General features: G+C 35.6%; 2 protein-coding genes across 3 annotated transcripts; one reads left to right on the top strand and one right to left on the bottom strand.

Moving 5' to 3' along the window:
• Positions 1–411: 411 nt before the first annotated feature.
• LOC132183312 (protoporphyrinogen oxidase, mitochondrial) lies at positions 412–7,421 on the bottom strand. Of its 2 annotated transcripts, XM_059596721.1 has the most exons (18): positions 7,308–7,412; positions 7,134–7,173; positions 6,242–6,377; positions 6,090–6,155; positions 5,807–5,857; positions 5,594–5,650; positions 5,355–5,425; positions 5,203–5,239; positions 4,940–5,005; positions 4,574–4,614; positions 3,726–3,858; positions 3,367–3,546; positions 2,790–2,864; positions 2,173–2,296; positions 1,981–2,089; positions 1,750–1,824; positions 1,503–1,609; positions 412–763 (listed from the first exon to the last, which is right to left on the bottom strand). In XM_059596721.1, exons 1-18 carry the CDS (start codon positions 7,336–7,338, stop codon positions 636–638), a joined length of 1,527 nt encoding a protein of 508 aa, XP_059452704.1. In that variant the 5' UTR covers positions 7,339–7,412; the 3' UTR covers positions 412–635. The 2 variants fall into 2 exon arrangements, with proteins under 2 accessions (XP_059452704.1, XP_059452706.1); XM_059596723.1 differs by lacking the exon at positions 412–763 and having other exon boundaries at positions 1,509–1,609; positions 1,755–1,824; positions 7,308–7,421.
• Positions 7,422–16,444: 9,023 nt separating this feature from the next.
• LOC132183311 (uncharacterized) lies at positions 16,445–22,416 on the top strand. The gene is made up of 4 exons (XM_059596720.1): positions 16,445–16,882; positions 19,220–19,495; positions 19,984–20,121; positions 20,700–22,416. Exons 1-4 carry the CDS (start codon positions 16,580–16,582, stop codon positions 22,248–22,250), a joined length of 2,268 nt encoding a protein of 755 aa, XP_059452703.1. The 5' UTR covers positions 16,445–16,579; the 3' UTR covers positions 22,251–22,416.
• Positions 22,417–22,658: the final 242 nt, after the last annotated feature.

Here is a 22,658-nt window from a genome sequence, read left to right as displayed (position 1 = left end):
GATTATCACTATTTCGAATACAATTGGTACATCCCAAAATAACGGTTACTCGGACATCTTTACCCTTGGCCATAAACCTCCTTTGGATTTTTGATTCACCCAACTATTCTATTTTCCGATCCAAAAGAGAAGAAAGGAACAAAAACATTTGAAAATATCTCTAAAATGCCTTTAGTGTTATTTCTGACTTTTAAAATCGTGTTTTTCAAAATCCACTCACTTACCTACTGCATGAAATCGTAGATCTTTTTAAGTTTTCAAACCTCCATTTTTTTTTCAAACGCACTTTCAAATGAAACACTTTGTAAATAAATTTATCTAGCGAAATTATGGTGCCAAACCCACCATTAGACACATTAGTTATAAAGATGTCTGTTACATTTGTTATCTGGTCGATCTTTACAAGACATCTTTCGGTAACCCCAATTTACATTTACTAGGTCGCCCTGTTTGTTCATGTCGACAATGTAGCCTGAACAAATGCATGGTGTTGATACCTTTTTAGAGTCTTTACACAGCGTTACAAAAAAATAAATAAATTTGCTAGTCTTCACAAATTATTTTGGGCAGCAGCTATTCACAAACGCATTAGTTGTTCAAAGAAGAGAGATTAATAGATAATATTACACTTATTTCTATAATGATGGTTCTTCCCTACGGGCCTGGTCATCTGAAGAAGACTCCAGATAGGATATAACAAGATCAGCTGCTTTGCACCCAGAGGCTATTGCTTTGCCAACAGATAGGCCACCCTTGTGGTTCCCTAACAAGTTCATAGTCCATACAACAAGAGAGGAAATTTTAAAATGTCAATGGCATTAGTTAATCATCTTATATAATATGGTAGACAGAAACCATTCTTGTAAGTGCACGTTCAAAAAATAAAAAATTAAGATAAAAATCCACTTATTTGATTCATTAGCAGCAGGATACCATTCAATATCATCCTCATTGTTTCCCATAATTTTTTTTTTTTTTTTTTTTGTAAAATGGCAGTAAAAGAAGGTTTCATTAGGTTTAGAGGCATTTACACAAAATTTACAAGGTGTATATTGGCAAAATAGGATTTCTGTACCCAACTCCATATACTCCACTAGTATAAGGCTATGAGGACATGAGTTCACTTATACTTAGAGCCATAGGGACTCCTATCATTTGATGGGCAAACCTTAGGACAAGGTATTATCAAATATCCTGCAATTTTCTTGCAATATCTTCAACTACCATGCTAACACAGCATATAGTTATATGATGGCTGGATGTTTTGTTCTTTTCTCACACAATAGTACATAAAAGCATAATGGGAATCACGGTTTGAAAAATCTTGAACCTAAGACACCATTAAGATCTGAATTTGAAAAGTTATAAACTCCCTAGAAACTTGTGATTGAAAAGGATTTTTGTATTGGTCTAAGTCTAAGATAATGCAGGATCTGCCACCCCTTTATCCAACTGGATTGAAAATGATTGCTTATCTGAAATTCAAGTTGATAAGTGAGTACCTGCATAGAAGAATCCAGGAAGATTTTTCTCCATCGTTTCAATTGCTTCTAGAACTGAGCCATAGTTACGCCCATACAATGGAAATGCTTTACTCCAGTAGAAATGACTGCCATTAGGTAAACTTCAAAATATCAGAACTCAAACCAAGAAAAATGGTAATTTACTGAATTAGATATATCATTTCCAACCTTTACCACCTGAAGAAGAAGGAAAAAGGAAAAAACAATAAATTATTGGTTTGTATACTTTACAAATGTGGGTTCTCCCTCTGCTCCCAGCAACTGCCTAAGGTCAGAAGAAACGATCTGCTTCAGCTCATTTCTGGAAATACAGTTAACAGGAGAAAAATGTTGCAGGAAAAATATAATTAGAACAACAATAAAAGAAGTAACTAAAAATTTTATGAAAAATATATAAAAGTGAAGGATATGATACATAATGGATTTATAAAATCAAAGGCATTGAAGTTTCCCATACGTGGAAGCTTTCGCTAGATCACTGTTTCGACTTCCGCCAACAAACGTTGTATAGAGATAAAGGTCATTAGGTGCACGATCTGGAAACATCATAGAAGAAAAGAGTGTACCTGTACACCAGAATACATACAGTGACAACATTAGAAGAATTATATAAGATATTCACTTGTAGTGAGCCATGACAAAGCATTACCAAGGGTTTTTAGACCATTTTGTTGCTCCTTAGAAGGAACAAGAACTCCAAATCCCTCAAGAGGTCTCTGGACATTCGCCTTCTTAAAGGTGGTGATTATGACTGATAGTGGCATGTAAGTCACCTGCAATATGACCAGAAAATGTGATATGCTTGCTACAACTTGAACTGATAGAAAGCACTAAGAATGAACAGGGTTTTTTCAAGTGCCAAAGTTATTTGTCAAGGACAATGACTTGTCCAGTTATATTGTTTACGGGTATAAAGCTTAACTGAACACAATGGAGAAGCATTTAGAGGAATGTTTTCTATCCGTTTAGATATTCAAGTTGAAGGAAAAACACCTACTACCTCGTTCCTACCCAACCAAAAATGTCTCAAAGAGAAATGTCAAAATGCAGACATATTATATATTACTTTTTTCATTATTGTTAATGTCATCTAGCAGAAAATTTCATGCATGCTAACCATTTGCTTTTTCCGATTTGTTTGTATAAGGATGCACATATTTCCAGGTTCTTACCAGCACAAGTAACTAAGACAAAACTGCAATGTAGTTCCTAAAACATTGATAAGCATGTGCACAATTATTCAAGACAAACTATAGCAATAAATACCTCAGGAAGAAAGTCAAGTGGAAAGAGAGTTCCCCTTTTGGTGATCTTCGTTTCTTTGACATTACTTAATGGAGCCTATGATAAACAAGTTCCTTGTCAGAAAACAATTATGTTCCTTTCTTAGCAGAAAAACATTTATAAAGTGTGACAAGTGTCAATAGATGCACTCCCATTCATGCCGAGGAAAGATCAAGTAGATTCCAACATACAGAAGCAGATTGTGTGTATCAACTGTGACTAAGGCGCAGTATATGTGAGGTCTAAGTGTTGGTGCCCTGTGGCAAGGGGTTTCGGTCCTTGAGAAACCTCTCATTAATCCAACTTAGTCATGGCGTTGGCAGGAGTCCAACAACTGCCATGTGGAATAGATAAGATATAATATTTTCTCTCTTTCTTTATTTCATTTATTCTTGTTTTATTTCTTTCTAGCAAATCAGACATGCATATGTTTCAGACACATAAATCATACACTATGAAGAATGTTAAAAAAAAAAAAAAAACCCTCTGAATGAAGTTTTCCAAAAATAAAGCACATAAATGACAAAAAACACATTCTTGACAAAAGATATGCACTGACCGTCATGATTACAGCATCAACAGATAAGGTTTGTGAATGCTTATCACGGCCGGAAGCACAAGTAACTGACCAATTTTCTAATGCAGAATTCCCATCGCAGCTGTAAGATAATGACAAAACCTTTGAGTTCAGTTTAAGGTCATCCTTGCCAAGCTCTTTGCACAACATATCAGTAAGCATCTGCAAAAGACCAAGATCAGAAAACAAGGACCAAGTATTTATTTTAAAAACTAGCAGTGTGCAACAAAGATGAATAGAAGCATTACATTCCTACATCTACAAATGTGAGAAGCATGCTACACATAAGTGATGTCAGGTAAAACATGGAAACTACATCAATTCTTAAGCAGTAACCGTGCCTGCATTCCACCATGAAACGAAAATGAGCCACGTTGGTGTTTCTTTTTTTCTACAGTACCCTTTGTATCTCCACGTTTTTCTCTTTTGCTGGATAACTTAGATTGAACCACCCCAGCTATAATAGAGCCAAACCTGATGGAATAGAAAACTGGCCAATTATAGACATAGATCATGAAGGAAGCATCAATAGATAGAATATCATTAGGTACATGTTATTCATAATTGGACAACTACAACAGTTAGGCCCAAACAAACGAACAAAAAAAAGTAAGAATGGGACTACTGCTTTGGGGTTAAATTCTGTCCAAAAATATGAATGCGAACAGTCAGTAAGAAGCGAAGCTATAGAGATTCAACATTATTTGCTAATGAGTATGACTTCAAGTATTACTAAACCTAGACTGAAATTTGAAGTGCTCACGGATTGTTAAACAATTGAGACACTATTTACAGCCAAATCTATCATGACTTCTTATCCAAATATTACAGGACTTTAATGAAGCCCTGTAATATTTGGACAAATATACAGACTTGCAAAATATACAGACCCCTACTCACAGTGGATATCTAATTGTGTAACATAAGGAGACAAAAATATCAAGGTCAACTTAAGAATGACGCACATATAAAATTTCCAGTGCTTTGATAAAGCAATAGTATATCTATTTTCCCCATAATCTCTCCTAAAAGTAGGATTGGCGAAGGTATGGTTGTTATTGAATGACCCAACCAACTGCCCAATCCAAATTCAAACAGAAACCAGAGAAAACTGGTAAAAAAATTACGTCAAACATTCTTCAGCAAGGAACAAATCTATAAGGTGGAAGTTGCAAAAAGTACATAATACCTTTTTTCTAGATTCCATAGCTCTGGGAAAGAATGCTGCATCTATTTGAAATGATAAGAAGGTAAAGAAAAGGGGTTATCGAACAAATGAAAATGAATAAGCATCAAAACTCGAAGTCATAACTAAAAAGATACCATAGCTTATAAAAGCAGCTCCCCAAAACTAACAGTTGCAGATTGGAAAAAAGAATAAAAATGAAAACAAAAGCTCAAGTGTTTCTTATGTCAACCATGACCTGATCATTTTAGAACAAATACACGCATGTCAGGGTAGGCATTTTCTTTAGTTAGTAAAATAATCGATCAATCAAAAAACAATATCATACTTATGTATATAGGTAGTCCAAAGATCTAAGACATTACTCACAGAAAGAGATTCAGGATCCCCTGCACTTGAGCCCGCAACGAAAGGGTCAATGAGATAATCAACAACCTTACAAGTGAAAATCAGTGTTTAGAAATGCATTAAATATTTCCATCCATCAAATCCAAAGCTATTGAGTATTTTATTATATTGTGTGCAAAATCGATTTTGTCAGGAAAATTGTACAAATTTATGTTATATAAGCATTATTTGAAGACAGGAATGGTTAGCATCATGGACTAATAGAGATACAGTACAATGAATACCTCTTTCCCAAAATGACGCTCAAAGAACCCACCCACACTGCAAGAAAAAGAAATAGCAAATAAGAATACAAAGGAACTACTCCTCAATAAAAACAAACAAAGAAGACATAAAGTGCTGAGAACTTAAAATTGCCTATTATTGAAGTTATCACCTTTCCTGTGAATCATCAAAAACTTTTGAGTTACTTTTCTTCCACAAAAATGGCTCCAAAATGAGCTGAAACTGCAAATACATAAACATACCCCATAAGCGTATACTCAGAGAGAGACTTTAAAAATAAAACACGTTATCACTATTGGCAATGGGCCCAAAAACATTGCAAAATAATTCTTTAAAAAATAGAAACTTTCTAAGGTTGAAGTGCATTCTGAACATGTTCTAGAAACAAACCTTTGATTGTGCAGAAAGAATGTTGCTTGTGATCAGTGCAATGGGATTTGTGGGTATCTGGTGAGAAAAATTGAGACGTCATGTTATGGTCAGGGTTAGGCACAATTGCATATACAACAATAACAAAACCGCAAAATAAAAAATATTCTGAACACATATGATACTACCAAAAGAAGAAACTAAGTTAGTACAGATGTAAAACAAGGGACATACCAACACTGGCATACCATTTCGTACAATATACCGCTTATTCTGTGAAATTGGCTGTAACGGTAGACAACAATTAACTTAGTCAGTAAAGTATCATGACAGATTTGGAGAACAGCTACAATAAACTTCATAGTTTTATCTCCCAAGCAACAAAACATCACTTCAAAATTTCAATAATCAGAGTCTAGCAGTCACAAGTCTTTAGAAGACGACAAGTTAAAGACAAAGATCCCCACTCTGGCATGAAAATGCACAAGTTACAGGTCCACAATGCAGAAACACTTACAAATTGTTGCTTTTCTCGAAGTCCAAGATCATCAAGTAAACTTCTGACCTCCCTTTCACCTTCAGTCTGAACAGAACAAAACCTCCATTACTATTGCTATCAAATTCTACATTGGATTCATGGTCATTCCCATCTGCAGCCACAAAATTTACCATTGTATTTGCTCCCTCATCCCAAATTAAGCCATCATGTGAAACACTTCTTAACTTCCCTCCAGCTCTTCCTTCAGCTTCAAATACTGTGACATTCAAACCATGTGATTTCAACTTGTACGCTGCAGCAAGCCCACTTCACCATCAAAGTAAAGTCAAAGTCAACTTACGGAAAAGGGAAAGAAAATGATATATGTAGCATTCACAAACTAGTTTGCAAATATAAATGTGTGAGAATTATGAAACAAGACCTATCGGTAAGTAAGGGACCAGGTCATGCAATGCCTCAATGCCACACAATGTTATTAGGTTGCTCTGATACCACTTATAAACAATCCAAAAAAAGCGCTAGCCACATTTGTATTATCAATCTAAAATAACTAGTTAAATTACAATTGGGGCTCTCTCTATTCATTTATAAAACCCAATATCATCTAGTAAAGAACCAATGTGAAACCTAACACTACTAAGTACCTTTGTAATCCGCCAACTCAATGCGAGGAATCCACCCAAGTAATTTTGTACTAACTTTCTTAGGTATCAACATCGCCTCCTTCCTATTTAGCCTTTCCACAAGAATATGCAAATTTTTCACCCAAAAAATCAAAATAAACATATATTATATCCACAGCTTGTTTGTTTCTTTTGCTTTCATTATAACCAATATTAATTGCCAACGATAGAATCAGCCTTGCTTTTGTGATTCTAATAAATAAACCCCACATTAAATTCATACAGATCAATGGAAATATAGCTGAAATTAAGAGATAACACATACTCTACTCAGCCTGTCTCTAAGAAAATACTATTACTGATTTACGAACAAACAGTATATTGCAGAGCTCATGAATGACTTAAAATCAGCTACACCCCCAAAATGAATGAACAGTACCTAGCACCGGCACCAATAACAGCTACTCTTTTGGCAGAACCTGAAAAGCTCACAAACCATTATTATCGATAAACCTAAGCCAGACTAAGGGAAAATTGTACACAAAATGAGTCTATAGATTTACGACAGCACTAAGAACAATGATATTAAGAAGAGAGAAAGAGAGAGAGTTACTGCGCTTCTCTTCTTTGGAAGCTGAGGCCATTTATGCGGATGTTGTTGCAGAATTCAAACGTTGTACAGAGAGAGCCAAAGACCATAGGTAGATAATAAATACCTGTTCCAAATACACCTACTACTAGTACGGTAGTACCAGGCTACAAAATGATCTGGGCTTTAGCCCACAATTTTCAGTAGGAGTGGTCCAAATTGAAATTTTCGCGCCCGCAGATAAAAGGAAAAAGTACATATTTATTTATAGCAATTGAAGTTTTCTATGCATTTACCTAAGCTTCTAATAGGAAAATCACCAAAATTTCTTTCTATTTGGTCAACCCATTTAAAATAGGAAAATGGTAGAGTCCCAACTAATTTGTCCAACTTAAAAAATTGCATTATTACAAAGAAAAATATCATTTTTTATTTTTTTTAAAAAATACCAAATAAAAGAATGACCAAAAATAGATATTATTCCTTCAAACATTTTTTTCATTTGCTAATTAGTTTTTTTTTTTTTAAATAAAAAAATAACGTCAAAGTTGGACTTAAGTTTGGCAAAAGAGTTGGGTACCTTTCATCCCTCTTTAAAATATGAACAAGATCCTCTCCAGTTCATTTAAATTTTATAATATCCAGTTAATTATAGTGAAATGATATTTTTGTCTTTTCTTTTTTTATGGGACAAAAATATACATCCATTATAACTAATTGGATATTATTATCCCGTTCAAATGGACTGGAGATGATTTTAATATTTTAAAATAGTACTAAGTGTCTATAAACATTTAAAGGCACATTAAATTCTTAACTTTAATATGCCTTTTAAATGTTTATAGACACTTAAATAGCAGTTTTTATATATATATATATATATATATATATATATATATATTTTAGAATTAGCATTTGTGTTATTGTTCCATAAAACTTTTTTAGAAGTGAAATATAATTTAACATTTTTTTTAGTTAAGTTGGCATGTTTCATCCCCCTTTTAAAAAAAAAAAAAAAAAAAAAAAAAAAAAAATCCATAGTACTAAACAGAGCCAAAACCAACTCAGCTGCTAAGAGAATATGTTAGGAACACTCATGAGTACCTTTATCTTTCCTGGGATCATAGTAAAGGATACTCAGGGAAAAAAAAAAAAAAAAAAAAAAAAAACCAAAATAATTAGAACAGAAAGACATGCATATATACAGTACCCTTTTTCATGCAAAGGTTGCCCACGTCCGAGAGCATGTCAATTTTTGCCTATGATTCGGACAAATTATGAAATTAAGAATCCTGGCTCCTTCAATCATTTCTTGATAACACCGAGGGGCAAAGAAACCTATTGAGTGATTATTGATAAATTGCTTGCTTTTTTACTTTTTACATAAAGGGGAAGCCATGGCTTCAAAGGTTGGTTACCAACTTACCATCTTATCAAAAGAAAAAAAAAGGAGATAAAATCAAATTTGCTTAAGTTTGGGAACTTTGAGGAACAAGCAAGCTGTGTTTGAATTGGGGTTAGTTGGTGTCTTGGAGACAAATCTGTCTCCAAAACAACTTTCTTTCCATGGCGATCCACCTATCATTGATTGCCATTAGGATTTCCAATATGTTTTAGTGACGTTGTCGTATTTAAATGTTGGTGTCGCCCTCACGTTTTATCAAAGTTTAGCCCTCGTATTAATTTAAGGCAAGGAGCCAAGAAAAAAAGGTGCAAAAAGCTTTAAGGTGGTCACTTGTGTCTGTTGACAAAGGAAAATTTGTGAAATTGGTTGTAGAATTCTTGCAATCAAAAACTGTGGCGCCAGTTCCTTTTAAATTTCTAATGATTCGTTTTTTGATTTGTATGTTTTCAGATAAAAAATAAAAAGAAAAAGGGTTAACGAAAAAATAACTTGTGGTATTTTAAAGGGAAATCATAAATGTTAAGTGTTTTTCTAGTGTTCTTCTAGTATTCTTCAAATTGTAATATAGCTTTTAAAATTATCGTTGAATTTGAGATTATCATTATTGACTTTTAATCTATCAATGATTTTAAAAGTCACATCACAGTTAGGAGGACACTAGGAAAACACTAGAAGAATACCTAGCATTTTCCTATTTTAAAAGTCTCACTATTTTAAACATCAAATCAATATTTTATTAAACACTTAATTGTGTTTAATAAAATCGCGTTTTCATTAATTATATTTACGAAAAAACACAAATTTAATCTTTAGATTTTTATGCAATTTCAATTTAATTCTTAAGTTTTTTATTTCAACAATTAGGACTTTAAGTTTTCCTGTTATATTAGATAGGTCCCTTTGTCTACTTACCGTTTAATTAATTAACAATGTCATATCAGACTAATCAATTAATATCACGTGTTTCTCGTTTGACACGTTATGTGCCAGCTGTATATATTAATTAATTTGACTATAAATTGGCCTATTTGAAATCAAAGAATTAAGAACCTAAAACCTAATTATAAAAATTGAATATGAACTAAATTAAAATCATATGAAAAACGTAAATATGAAATTTGATTTCTCTCGCGGTATTTTAAAATCGCTAGTTTTTTTTTTTTTTTTTTCAATCATTGCATTTTAAAACCGTCAAATCAAACGGATACTAGTGTTAAAAAAAGGAAGATCATGATGGCAATGGTTTTGATTGCCAACTTTGGAAAAGAATGTGAGGGGCCAAGCTGCAAGCCTTGCGATCGGACGATTTATAGTTCAAAATTTAAATCTTGTGTTGCGTTCCTATGCAACAAAGGGGGCCCTCGTGACCTACTCACAAGCATCAATTTCACCCACCCATTCATGAGTCATGACACCGTTGTTAAGGCCGAAATGCGTCATTTTAAAGTCAGAGTTGACGGAGCCAATTTCGTCCGAGCAAACCAAAAAGTTAACTTTCAATTACCGGTCCCATGACTTAAAATTATTGTATTTAACTATATAGATTATTTTAAGCGATGTCATTTAAAAAATTAAATAATATATTAATATTTACAACGTTAAATAAGTTTATTGGGTTTGTGTATACGGGAGGGAGTACTCCCTCTTTTCCTTACAGTATTTTCCTCCTTAGTAGAATCCAACAGTCTGCACCAATGTATAGAATAATGCATTAAACTCTATTAGATTACTGAGAAGTCAAATATTTGGGATATAGGTTTTACTAAAATACTTTACAAATTTACATAGCCGTCAATGTAACATTATTTATCACGTCAACGTATATTTACAAACTAATGTAACAATCTACGCAGTATTTGATTTTAATTATTTGGTGAATAATGTAGGCTAATACATCAATTTGTAAACAAAGGCGAACCGAAATATTTTATAAGGTCGGGGACGTGATGCACGAAAAAATCACATAAGACCAGAGCCGTAGAGACTAGAGAGGACGGCAAAATCACCTCCTTAGAGAATTTCCAACAGCTTCATTGTCATTTTTCCTACATTTAAGGATTCAAACTACTTTTTACTTTTTTATGTCAAAATACATCATAATAGTTTCCCTTAATCATTCCCTATATTATTAAAATATTTATTTTTTTAATTATATTATATGTATGAAAGGAGAGATAAGAGAGAATTGTGAGACATAAGAGGAGAGATGAGAGAATAATTTTTTTTATTATTTTAATAATCATAAGGATTGTAATAGTGAAACCCAAAACATTAGGTTTCACTGTAGTAATCATAATGTTTAGAGTTCATTTAGAGAATCTGTTGTAAGATATTTTTTGTAATTTTTTTGATATATTTTATAAACTTAAAAAACATACTACCTTATAAAAAATATGCTGAAAATGCTCTTATACCTCTCATCATCTTCCCAGAAGGCAGAAGCATACTATTTAATATTTATGTGCTCCCACCTGCCCACCAAACTCAAAAACTATCGCCCAACAAAACAGAGAATCTAGTCATTCAAATATAGCCAAACACAACTGTAATCTTTTATTTTAAAACAATAAATATTAAAATATAGTCACAAAAGAGCCAAGAAATAATAATAATTAAAAATAAATAAATAAATAAAATTCCCCCTTCGAAATAACCAAGAAATTGGCAACTCTTACCAGACCCAAGGTGGCACGTACACGATGGAGTACCTGTCCGTTAATTCGTAGAAACTGATGTGACTTTGTGCGAGTGTGCGGACTATCATAGTTTGAAGGGCCATTAAAGAGGCTCACATGAGCGGGTGAATCGGGTGATTGTGGAAATTAATGCTGCTTCGTGCTTCCCCCTCGTGCACGGTGATAACTTTTATTGTTGTCATTCATTTATTACACTTCGTTATTTATATTGATCAACGTGACATATTTTAAATTATTTATTTATTTTTTAATTTTTAATTATGGATGTGATTATAAGCAATAAATAATAGAGGGTAATGGTTACGAATTAAAGCTGGCCACCTATAATTATTGCACAAACTCAAATAAGAATTAAAACATTAGATTATATAGATTTTTTTAATTTTAATTTTAATTTTTTTTTTAAGAATGGGTGACTGGCGACCATCTCCGCCCATCTAGGGTGGCTTGCGCCTTGCGGATAGCCACCCACTCATTCAATTTTTGTTTTTTTTTTTTTAAAAAAAAAAAAATTAGTTTTTTAATTTTTTTTCTTTTTGAAATTTGGTATAATTTGGTGGGATGATATTTTTTCTTTAAACTTAAGTTTATTCTAAAATGTTGACATGTCACACTGCAACTTGCTTAGTGGTGAGCACGAAGGGTGGCTTTGTGCCACCTTGTATAGAAGCCACTCTCTAGGTAATAACTAGATCTGCATTTTAAATCATAATAAAAAAGAGTTTGATTTTTTAAATTTAAAGAAAATATAAAGAAATCTGGGAGTGGGAGCAGTCTAGACCACTTAACAAATGAAAAGGAAGAAAAGACGGGAGAAACTCCTCCGTTCCCATCACGTGCAGGGTCACACCCCTGTCTCGTTGGTAGGCTCAACTCGATGAATCAACGTGCACCTGCTTTTACTATGGTTTGTTATATATTCAGCCACTCCCCTCTATATCTTGCATTAATTGATTTGTGGATAGCCTTCTTAATGTCGGTGACAACTTGAATTATTTAATTAGCTCCATATAGAGGACAAGAGAGGAATCAGAAAGGAGTGAAAGGAAAGAGGATGGGATCAAGAGACCCATTTCTCTTGTTCGGCTTTGGAGACAAGAGTATGAAAAAATCAGAAAAATAAAATAAAATAAAATCATCCATTAAACATTAACTTTTATTTGTTAATATATTTTGGTGATTTTTTTTTGGCATTTTGAGTTGTTTGGTAATGATAAAACCAATATTATCCAATGACACTGAAAAGCATGCAGACCAAAATGGCGGAATACTTTCCTGCCAATGCAACGCATGCATGCCACGCGAGGGATTGGTATTGCTGCACTTGGAAAAAAGAGAAGCGCTTAGCAGCATCTCTTTGTCTTAATTAAGCCACGTCAGTGTTGCCGTCTTCGACAAAACACGTGTCTACTATGCGGCCAGGCTTTCATAGTTCTTACTTCATCGGGAGTTGTCACTCTATCCCTGCATTCTCTTGGTCGACCAAGCACTGCAGGTGCAGGCTGAGCTTTACTCAAAATTCGGCAATTAACACCGCCATTGCTTTCCACGTGTCAGTGCATTAGCAATCGTCCAAGAACTCCGATCAAAATCTCACTTAATATTAAAATAACTTCGATAATAACCTTACGTCTTTCAGTCTTTGTCTACAGACACGTAGGAGATCTTCTGAGATCCGAGATGGGGCGGGAATTTGGTAGAACCAGCTGTACCGTGTGACGACCATGATTTCTGCATTCTTTGTGGGATCCATCACTTTGAGGCTCTCAAAGCCATGAAATCAGCGCAGATGTACGGTGTTGTCAACCGTACTAGAGATTTTTCCTCTAAATGGGCCCCAAATCTCTAGGAAGGACCCAGATCCTACTGGTGATTCGCTAGATATTCTTCATGCTGAAAGGGCGGCCCCAAGTTAGGCAACGCGTCTCCTAGTACGACATGGCGATATGGCATTGAATACAGAGATCTCTAACACTACACGAAAACGTTGAGCCGACCTGCATTATCTGAATTCTGACACTTTCAATCGTATTCGATGCTTGTGAGAGTAATTTTCGTTACTTGTATTGCAACGTATTATTTTGTCTGTAATCTAGGATAATATATTCTTTCAATTTTATAAATTATAACAAACTAAAATGGGAATAAATTATTTTATAATCAAAATTTTGTTATCATTAACCTTGATGAAATTTAATCTTGACTATAAAATATATTTTCTCCATTTCATATTTTTAAGATAAATGATAATTTAATAAATTCATTTTTTTTTCCAACCTATTATGATGAGATTTATTCACCTAGTAACGTTTGGCACCTATCAAATGGGATGGGGAATTGTTATAATCTCTTGTTCTAAGAGTATCGGAGATATTAGAATTGTAGCCCCATGTGATAGGAGGAGCCCCACTCAAATCCCCTATTCAATGATAGTAGGTAGAAATTTTATTTCCAAAATCCCTAATTGTGGGGAATTTGGGTCCGATCTTAATGAATTTTGTTGAGCATGTAGACTCAATACCACTTTGGATCCCCTTCTTTGCCATGTCAGTAATTGTCCTCATAATTTCCAACACAAGGCAATCACATGATAGGGGTTACGGGATGTAGAGAATATTTGTAAAAGAAAAATCTCCAATGAAACTATAACACGCGGCTAGACAATTGCAACAAAATCTACTATAAAGAATGTCAAACATCAAGCAAAATGAGAGTTTTGTTTCATTCCTTTGCATACTACATTTGTTTTTCCTAAAATCATTTATCAATGACCATACTATATACCAAATGGCCTCTAAGGTTTAGCTACTAAAAAATCCAAAATATACCTAAAAAGATGCACTTATAGCTAAGTTCGCATGGAGCACATGAATGCACCACTACCCTCATGAAACACACCTCAATATAGTGTTCCCCTCTTTGGCCTAGGGACTACTTTCTTCAATTTTTGTTAAATTATTAGTAATTTCAAAAGCTTAAACTTATAGAAAGGAATAAATTTTAATCAATACTTTAACACTCCTCCTTATTTGAGGCTCAATACGTAGAATATTTAATTTAAATAGAGGTGAATGACTGAGTCAATGTTCGATCCCAGAACCTTTACTTCTAATACTATGTTAACTTACCAATTATCCCAAAAGCTTAAGCTTATAATAATGAGTTTAACATTTTTTAAAAGCTTAGACGTCATTTTGCCATTTTGCAAGAATAGAATAGGTAGAGCTCTTGGAAGATATTCTTGAATCAACAATTTGCTTTCATTCATATGGCTTAAGCATTATAACTGTCATCCGGCCTACCCCCAACAAACTCATTTATTAAATCATTCTCTTACCTCGGCAAGTGGTCAACTATTTGAACAACTATCTTATTGCGTCGATAATATATGAGATCAAGGCACGTGGGTTTGTTCTGTGGGGGTGAGCCGTGAGGAGTGAGGACGTGCGCTGACAAAGTGCAAATTCGGGTCAAAAAATACTGGGGGCCATTACTCAACAAATTGCAACGATTGCTTCTCTATTACTCAATTTGACTACGGAGTATCCAGGATGACTCGTCTTCGTCTACAACTTTTTATCCCCTCCAAAGCGTAGACTCCAACAGGACTCTTGACCTTGTCATCAATTTTTTTTTTTTTTTTTTTTTTTAAATCCATGGATCTGAAAATAATAATTAAATAAATTTAAAATAAATGATCTTTTAGATTGCTTAGGCTGGTTTTATTAAGGTATAATTCTAAAATATTAACCATTACTTTAAAAAATGAAATGATTTATATTCTATTAAATAAATATTTATTACCTTTAAATGATCTTAATTTTTCTCATTTCATTATATTTTATTTTATGTTAAAAATTTATGTATTAAGATTTTCAAAAGTCTGATGAATTTGGACAAAATTTTCCTCAAAATTAGGCTTGGGAAACTTCTTAAAACTCAATTTATAAAAATGACATTTGTCTTTACCATTTAAAGCATGTGTTTCTCACGTGCAAAATCGACATATGACATTTTTATAGATGGACTTAGATAAAGTTTTTCCAACCCAATTTTGAAGAAAATTTTTCTCTAAATTCATCAGACTTTTGGAGGAAATCTGTGTCCTTCAAAATGCATGTCCTTCAAACGGACATATAACATTTTTATAGAATGGATTTGAAGAAGTTTCTTAAACACAGTTTGGAGAAAAACTCAGTTCCTTCCTCCATTCCTTATTGACGGACAAATATTTCATTCAAACTAAGTTAGAAGAACTTCTTCATATGTAGTTAATGCCACGTGTTTTTTTGCATGTGAAAAGAACATGTTTTTTTTTAAAAAAAAATAATAATAATAATAATAATAATGACAAAAAGTGAAAACAAATTTTATTAAAAATATATGTGCTTCTTATTTACCATTTGAAAAGGGGCATGTGGCATTTTTATAAATCGAGTTGGATGAAAATTCTCTCACCTCTTCACATTGAGCATGATGAATTTTGTTGGTAAATTTGAACAAAAAATGAATTACCTACATTTCACTCTAGATGAAAAGAATTCTTATCCTAACTAATCCTACCTACTTTTTTCGAAATTTTACCAACTCAGATTTTACTATTTTTAATATTTACAATGCAACTATTTTTTAAAGTAATAAATATCGAGATTAAGATATAAATAGTTATTTAATTGATAAAGATTGAGATTATAAAATCGGAATTATTTAATTACCAATAACTGAAAATCCTAGACAATCAACGGTTTCGATTTGACATCCCAAACACACGACTGTTACACGATATATTCTCTCCGGGATTGAAGCCGAGCCGAGGGTTCCCATCTAATGTTGCCAAGCTCAATATATATAGCCAATAGCCAAGGCAATATTAGCCGCTCATCCACTCTTCTAGCCAGTCACCAGTCCCGGCCGAGCTCAAAGGCAAAAAAGCACTCCTACTGACACTGGACCCCACACCCTAATTTTTAAACATCCCACCAATTTTTTTAACCGTGGTTAAGTCCCAGTTAAACCATCCCAATAAATTCGCACCCGTCCACCACTTCCCTCTCTGTGTCTCTGGCGCTCACTGCTTTCAAAGTTTCTATTGAGCATCGCGTTTCGTGGAGAGAGAGAGCGCATGCGAGCCTTCGCCTGAAGTTGCAGCGAGAGTTTGGTACTACCGAAGCTCGGGCTCCGCCACGTGTGTCACTATGACGGTGTTCTCCGGGAGGCAGCAGGTGTTTCCGGTGGACTACGAGGCCGAGGTCTCGCAGCGGCTTCTGGAAGCTTCTCTCTCCGGCGATCTGAGGTCGGCGATGGAGTGCATCGCCGATCCGTTCGTCGACGTGAACTTCGTTGGCGCTGTGTGCCTGAAGAGCAGGAAGACCGAGCTGGTCCTCCGCGACGAATCGGCGAGCGAGGTCCGTGTGGAGTACGAGGAGTTCAAGACGGACGTCACTTCATTGTTTCTCGCCGTACACACCGGGAATGTGGACCTTGTGAAGAAATTGCTGGTAAGTGGTCAGATCACTGTCACCGAAGCTGAGATTCGTGACTGTTTCATTCACATTGTTGATTTTCGCTGATTTTGAAGCATGTCGAAAATGAGATGTGTCTATTCTTTTGCTTTGATTTTGTTGAGTTCTCTCACTCGTTTGTCTCTCTACATTTTTGGTGATCAAATTTGTGATTCTCACTGGTCTCAAAGCGCTTTATATTTGCTTGGAAAACATTTGAAACTGTTTTATGTGTTTTCTTTGCATTTTGGTGATTGAGATGGTGATTTACGTTTTTGTATTCACATTGTTGGTTTTCACTAGTTTTAGATTATTCCAGCGCTTTTTATCTCTAAATTATTATTTTTAAAAGAATTTGAACTGATTTTGAAGCATTTTATGCCTATTTTGTTTTCATTAGTTTGCGATTCTCAATTCTAAAATCTCCCGTTAAAGCTTCTATCAGTATTTTTATCAACTTCTTTTAAGCTTGAAAAGAGTTCTCTCTCCTACTCAGTTTGGTTGCTTCAGAAAAGGAAAGGAAATGAGTGAAATAAAATTTAAATCTCTCTTGCTCTTTATGTTTAATGTTCTGTTTTTTAATAAAATGGATATCCAAATCTCGGTAACTTTTACTGTTCGAAGAAGTGCTTTTTAAGTACTTGATTTTTTCCCCCTAAAATAGTCAGCATATCTGCTTTTTCTCTCTGCTTATCTACTCAGATTTGAGAATACCAGGACGTTTTGATGCGTTTTAAGCTTTTAGTTTAAAAGAATGCTTCTGGAAGCTAAGGTCTCGATTTCCGCAGGCATTATCACTCTTCGGGGTGGTTTTGGTTTCTTTGGACATTCATTGTCTTTAATGCTTTTACCTCATTGGGTCCATTATGCAAGGGATTTGGTAGCCCTTAGCTAATTTATTCACTTTTGATTTCCAAATGGCGGATTCGAATCCGGTTCATGATCGTCTTGAGGGTTTTTATTTTTATTTATTTATTTTTTAACCATTTTTTTTTTTTCCAGCTAAATCCACTTATCTTGTTCTATAAACCAAAATTAATGTTCTTATTTTTCTTATCATGTGCCATATTATTTTCTTTCTTATTATGTGGGACTGTCTCTGTATCTCATTGTTCACGTAAACAATAACACTCTGTTCATCTGCTCTGTGATTAATTTAACTGCATACTTCAAAAGTATTGGTCAAGTATTGAGATTCGGTATTCTGTACTTGATGAAGCCTTCTCTTGATTGGATTGAAATTGCAGAAGTAATAAAAACAATCGGTCTCAACCATCAGATCATAGTCATGGACTTCTCTCATGGTTGTTACACATAGCATACCATCTTTATAAATATTTTCTGAATGATTTCTCATTATTGAAGTTTATTGATGATTTTGATCCTTGGGTCTTTTATGGTTCATTCTATTTTTAATTGTTGTGCGTTTACAACCGAGAAGTGGTGGTAGTCCGCTTCTGTAAAGCAGTAGATTGGCAGTAGTTTTTTCTTTGGATCAACTATGTCTCTTTGCCTTTGCTGGTGTAGTTTATAATGGCTCTTTTATATTGAATGGTAATTTTTTTCCCCCCTCTTGTTTGAGAGGAAGAGTATTATTTTTGCAGGATAGTACCCCTCTGAATCGTTTGCCTATGTTGCCTTGCTGTTGACTATACTCCACAAAACTTTGTACGAATTTGTGTTTGATTGCTATGCTTAAGCACCACAAAAATGTGATGATCTCTATTCAACTTCCTTCTCAAGTTTGTCGAGCTGTTGAATTTTGTTATGAAACTTTTTTTGGTAGTTAATTTTGTTACGAAAGTTGGGTAGTCACGGTGGGTGTTGATAGTTTTCTAATACTGTAGAATCATTCATTCAATACTTGATGATGTTTTCTTCTATTGGTTTGATGGGAGTAAAATGCTTGTAATGTGATGAAATCAGAGATATTAAGCGTAAACTTCATTTGATCAGTCTTAATCAATGCCTTTGAGTTGTCTTTGACCTTTGGCCAGAGCAGGTTAAGTACTTAGTTGTATGCATGCATGATACACCCCCTTTCTTATTAATGGCCTTCGTGTATTGCCAAATGGAAGTTCTGTGCTTTTTACCCTATCACATCAGATTTGTAAATTGTTCCCCATTTTTGTCTGCATGTGGCCTTACCTTTTGTATTAACAAAGAGTCCAAGATGCTTGGTATGGTACTGGTTTGGTTTTATTCTTCTTAACCTTCTTTGAGATTTTGGGAAAATTAAAAAGAAAAAGAAAGAGACAAGAGTGTAATGTCTTCTTGTGGAGTCTTGTCAAGGGCTTGGCAATGTACTAAGGGTTGGTGCTTTTTACATGACAGAGCACTGGAGCTGATGTAAACCAGAAACTCTTCAGAGGCTTCGCGACAACAGCAGCAGTGAGGGAGGGCCACCTCAAGATTCTTGAGATCTTACTGAAAGCTGGGGCGTCACAGCCAGCCTGTGAGGAGGCTCTGCTGGAGGCGAGCTGTCATGGTTGTGCAAGGCTTGCAGAGCTGCTTATGGGATCTGATATGATCCGGCCCCATGTTGCTGTGCATGCTCTTGTCACAGCATGCTTCAGGGGTTTCGTGGATGTAGTTGATACACTCATGAAGGTAAGCATTGTAATCCTATGGGCTATCAATCATCAACTCTTTTTAGATACTACTGTATGGACTGTTGTAGTAAAACAGAAATGAACATTATACAGTTACTGTAGCCATCTTCTCTAAGCTGTAGTACACTTGTGTGCTCCTTGGGCTGTGATAATTTTGGCATCTGTAACAGACCGACGTGCCTTCAGCTTGCTTAGAAATTTTGGCTTTCTGAAACTTCTCCTTATACAACTGTTCCAATCCTTGTAGAAAGCTAGAAATGATAACCTCTCATTACAAATATCCTATGCCTTTTTTGTGTTAGATAGGGTCCGCTCCCCTCTCTCTAACGGTTGTGGAAGGATATTTCCAGATAGAAACTGAATTCACAGCAATGTGTTTAACAGCAGGCCTTACAGGGCAGCCAATTAATGTCATGAGTTCATTCTCCTCTATGTTTTGTGGAATGATTGTTTAATGTATACAATGACTGTATTGCTTAATGGCAGTGTGGTGTGGATGCAAGTGCGGCTGATCGGGTCCTGCTTCAGTCATCTAAGCCTTCTGTTCACATGAATGTTGATTGTACTGCACTTGCTGCTGCTGTGGTTGGCAGGCAGGCTTCCGTCGTCCATTTGCTGCTCCAGGTGAGTATTTTATGTCTCAGTATTAATTTTTGGAATGATTAGGGCGGAACATATGGTGGCCAAGTTTGTGTGGGCTCGCTTCTTTTGCAGTAAATTTGCGTACTTCTTAGCTTGTAACTTCCAAGTTTACCGTCAAGAGAAATTGATCTTTAGTCTCAGACAAAATAATAGAATCAGCAGTCACATGACCCTAAAAAGGGGTTTTTTATTTTTATAAAAAAAATTAATTTTTATTTTTTGGGCTTGCTGCTTTTATTTATTTTTTAGAATAAACAATCAGAAATACAACCTTCATTATTTTAGTCTGAAACTCATGGGTGGGTCCCTCTGTGATGTTGGTGTGCTAGCTATCACAGCTGGATCTCTACCTGATGACAAAGCCAATGGTGCAGGTTTCTAGAATTGCGTTAGATTCTTCCCTGAAAATGAATTATATTCGCAGTATGTGATAGGATGATGCGTACTGCAGGTTCAGTATTGGCTAAGATAGTGACAGAATCATTACTGTTTTATCTTTTCATGATTTTCGTTTTTTTTCCCCTTCTCATTGTGGGCTTTCTCCTAAAATGTAAAAATAGGCCGGTGCCACGACGGACATCAAAGTCAAGTTGGGAGCTTGGTCTTGGGACATGGCTACAGGGGAAGAATTTCGAGTGGGTGCAGGGTTGGCGGAACCTTATGCCATCACCTGGTGTGCGGTGGAGTATTTTGAAGAGAGTGGTGCAATCTTGCGCATGCTCATCAAACACCTCTCTCCCGATATCCTTCATCAAGGAAGAACTCTCCTTCACCATGCTATACTATGTGGCAATGCAGGAGCTGTCAAGGTGCTCTTGAATTGTGGTGCGGACGTAGAATGCCCTGTTAAGACAACCAAGAAAACTGAGTTCCGTCCCATACACATGGCCGCCCGTCTTGGATTGTCAAAAATTCTTCAATGCCTAATTGACTCTGGTTGTGATCTAAACTCAATGACAGATTGTGGTGACACTGCCTTGATGATCTGTGCAAAATATAAGCATGAAGAGAGTCTCAAGGTATTGGCCATGGCTGGTGCTGATTTTGGCTTGGTGAATGTTGCTGGTCAGTCTGCAAGTTCAATTGCTGGGTCAAACCGGTGGTCCCTTGGTTTTCAACAAACAGTGTTAAATGTAATCAAAGCTATAAAGATACCTCGATCCAGCAGTATGTCTGTTTTCTCTCCATTGATGTTTGCAGCCGAAGCTGGAGACATTCAGGCTTTAAAAATTATTATGGGTCGGGGAGGATTTAATCTTGATTATCAGGACGAAAATGGTTTCTCGGCAGTCATGGTTACAGCTATGAAGGGTCATGTTGAAGCATTCAGGTTGCTGGTTTATGCAGGGGCTGATGTAAAGCTGCACAACAAATCTGGCGAAACTGCAATCAGCTTATCTGAGTTGCATCAGAGCCGCGACCTATTTGAGAAGGTAATGCTTGAATTTGCCCTTGAAAAGGGCAACCGCAATGCTGGAGGGTTCTGTGCTCTACATTGTGCTGCTCGTCACGGTGACTTGGATGCGGTTAAATTGCTTACCAGTAGAGGTTATGATGTAAATGTCCCTGATGGGGACGGCTATACTCCACTAATGTTGGCTGCAAAGGAAGGCCATGGGTCCATGTGTGAGCTCTTGATCTCACATGGGGCCAATTGTGAGATTAAAAATGCTAGAGGTGAAACGGCGCTCTCACTTGCAAGAAAAATTGTTGGCAAGAAAAACAATGCAGAGCGTGTGATACTCGATGAGCTTTCTCGCAAGCTAGTTTTAGGCGGTGCGTACGTTCAAAAGCACACCAAGCAAGGGAAAGGAACTCCACACGGGAAGGAGATTAGAATGGTGGGGTCTGGCGGGGTGCTGCGATGGGGGAGCTCCAGCCGGAGAAATGTGATATGCCGGCACGCTGAGGTGGGGCCCAGCCCAGCCTTTCGGAAGAATAGGAGGATTAAGGGTGGTGCGGATGAACCTGGAGTGTTTAGGGTGGTGACTACGAAGAACAAGGAATTGCATTTTGTATGCGAGGGTGGGTTTGAAAGGGCTGAGCTTTGGGTGAGAGGTATAAAGCTTGTGACAAAAGAGGCTATTTTTGGTAAGCAGAGAGAGACATAAAATGGTGAGGATTTGAAGTAGGCAATATGTATAGATGCTTGGAGGAGTACTTCATCTTGGAGTATTTTTCACAGCTGCTATTTCATTGTAAAGGTTTTGGTCGCCGGTAGTTGTACATTGTGTAGCTTTTGTTCAGCTAATCACTGGTTGAGCCCGATCAAGAACATTTTGAGCCGAATCTCAAACCCAACCCCGAGACCCCCTCCTACTCTTTTGATTTGAGACAGACTTTCCTCCCGTGCCCCTAACGTTGCCCCTCACAGGAGAGGGTCCGGGCTACTTTATTTTTATTTATTTTTTTAATTTTTAATTTAGGGGTATATTTATAATTTGAAGTTAATGTGTCACATAACACACTCAATTCGTATATGACTTGCTAAACACATTAATTGATTGATAATTTGATAT

This window comes from Corylus avellana, chromosome ca5, assembly GCF_901000735.1.
Source record: "Corylus avellana chromosome ca5, CavTom2PMs-1.0".
Classification (NCBI taxonomy): domain Eukaryota; kingdom Viridiplantae; phylum Streptophyta; class Magnoliopsida; order Fagales; family Betulaceae; genus Corylus; species Corylus avellana.
Note: the sequence above shows the minus strand (reverse complement) of the source record. Positions and strands in the feature narration are given on the sequence as shown.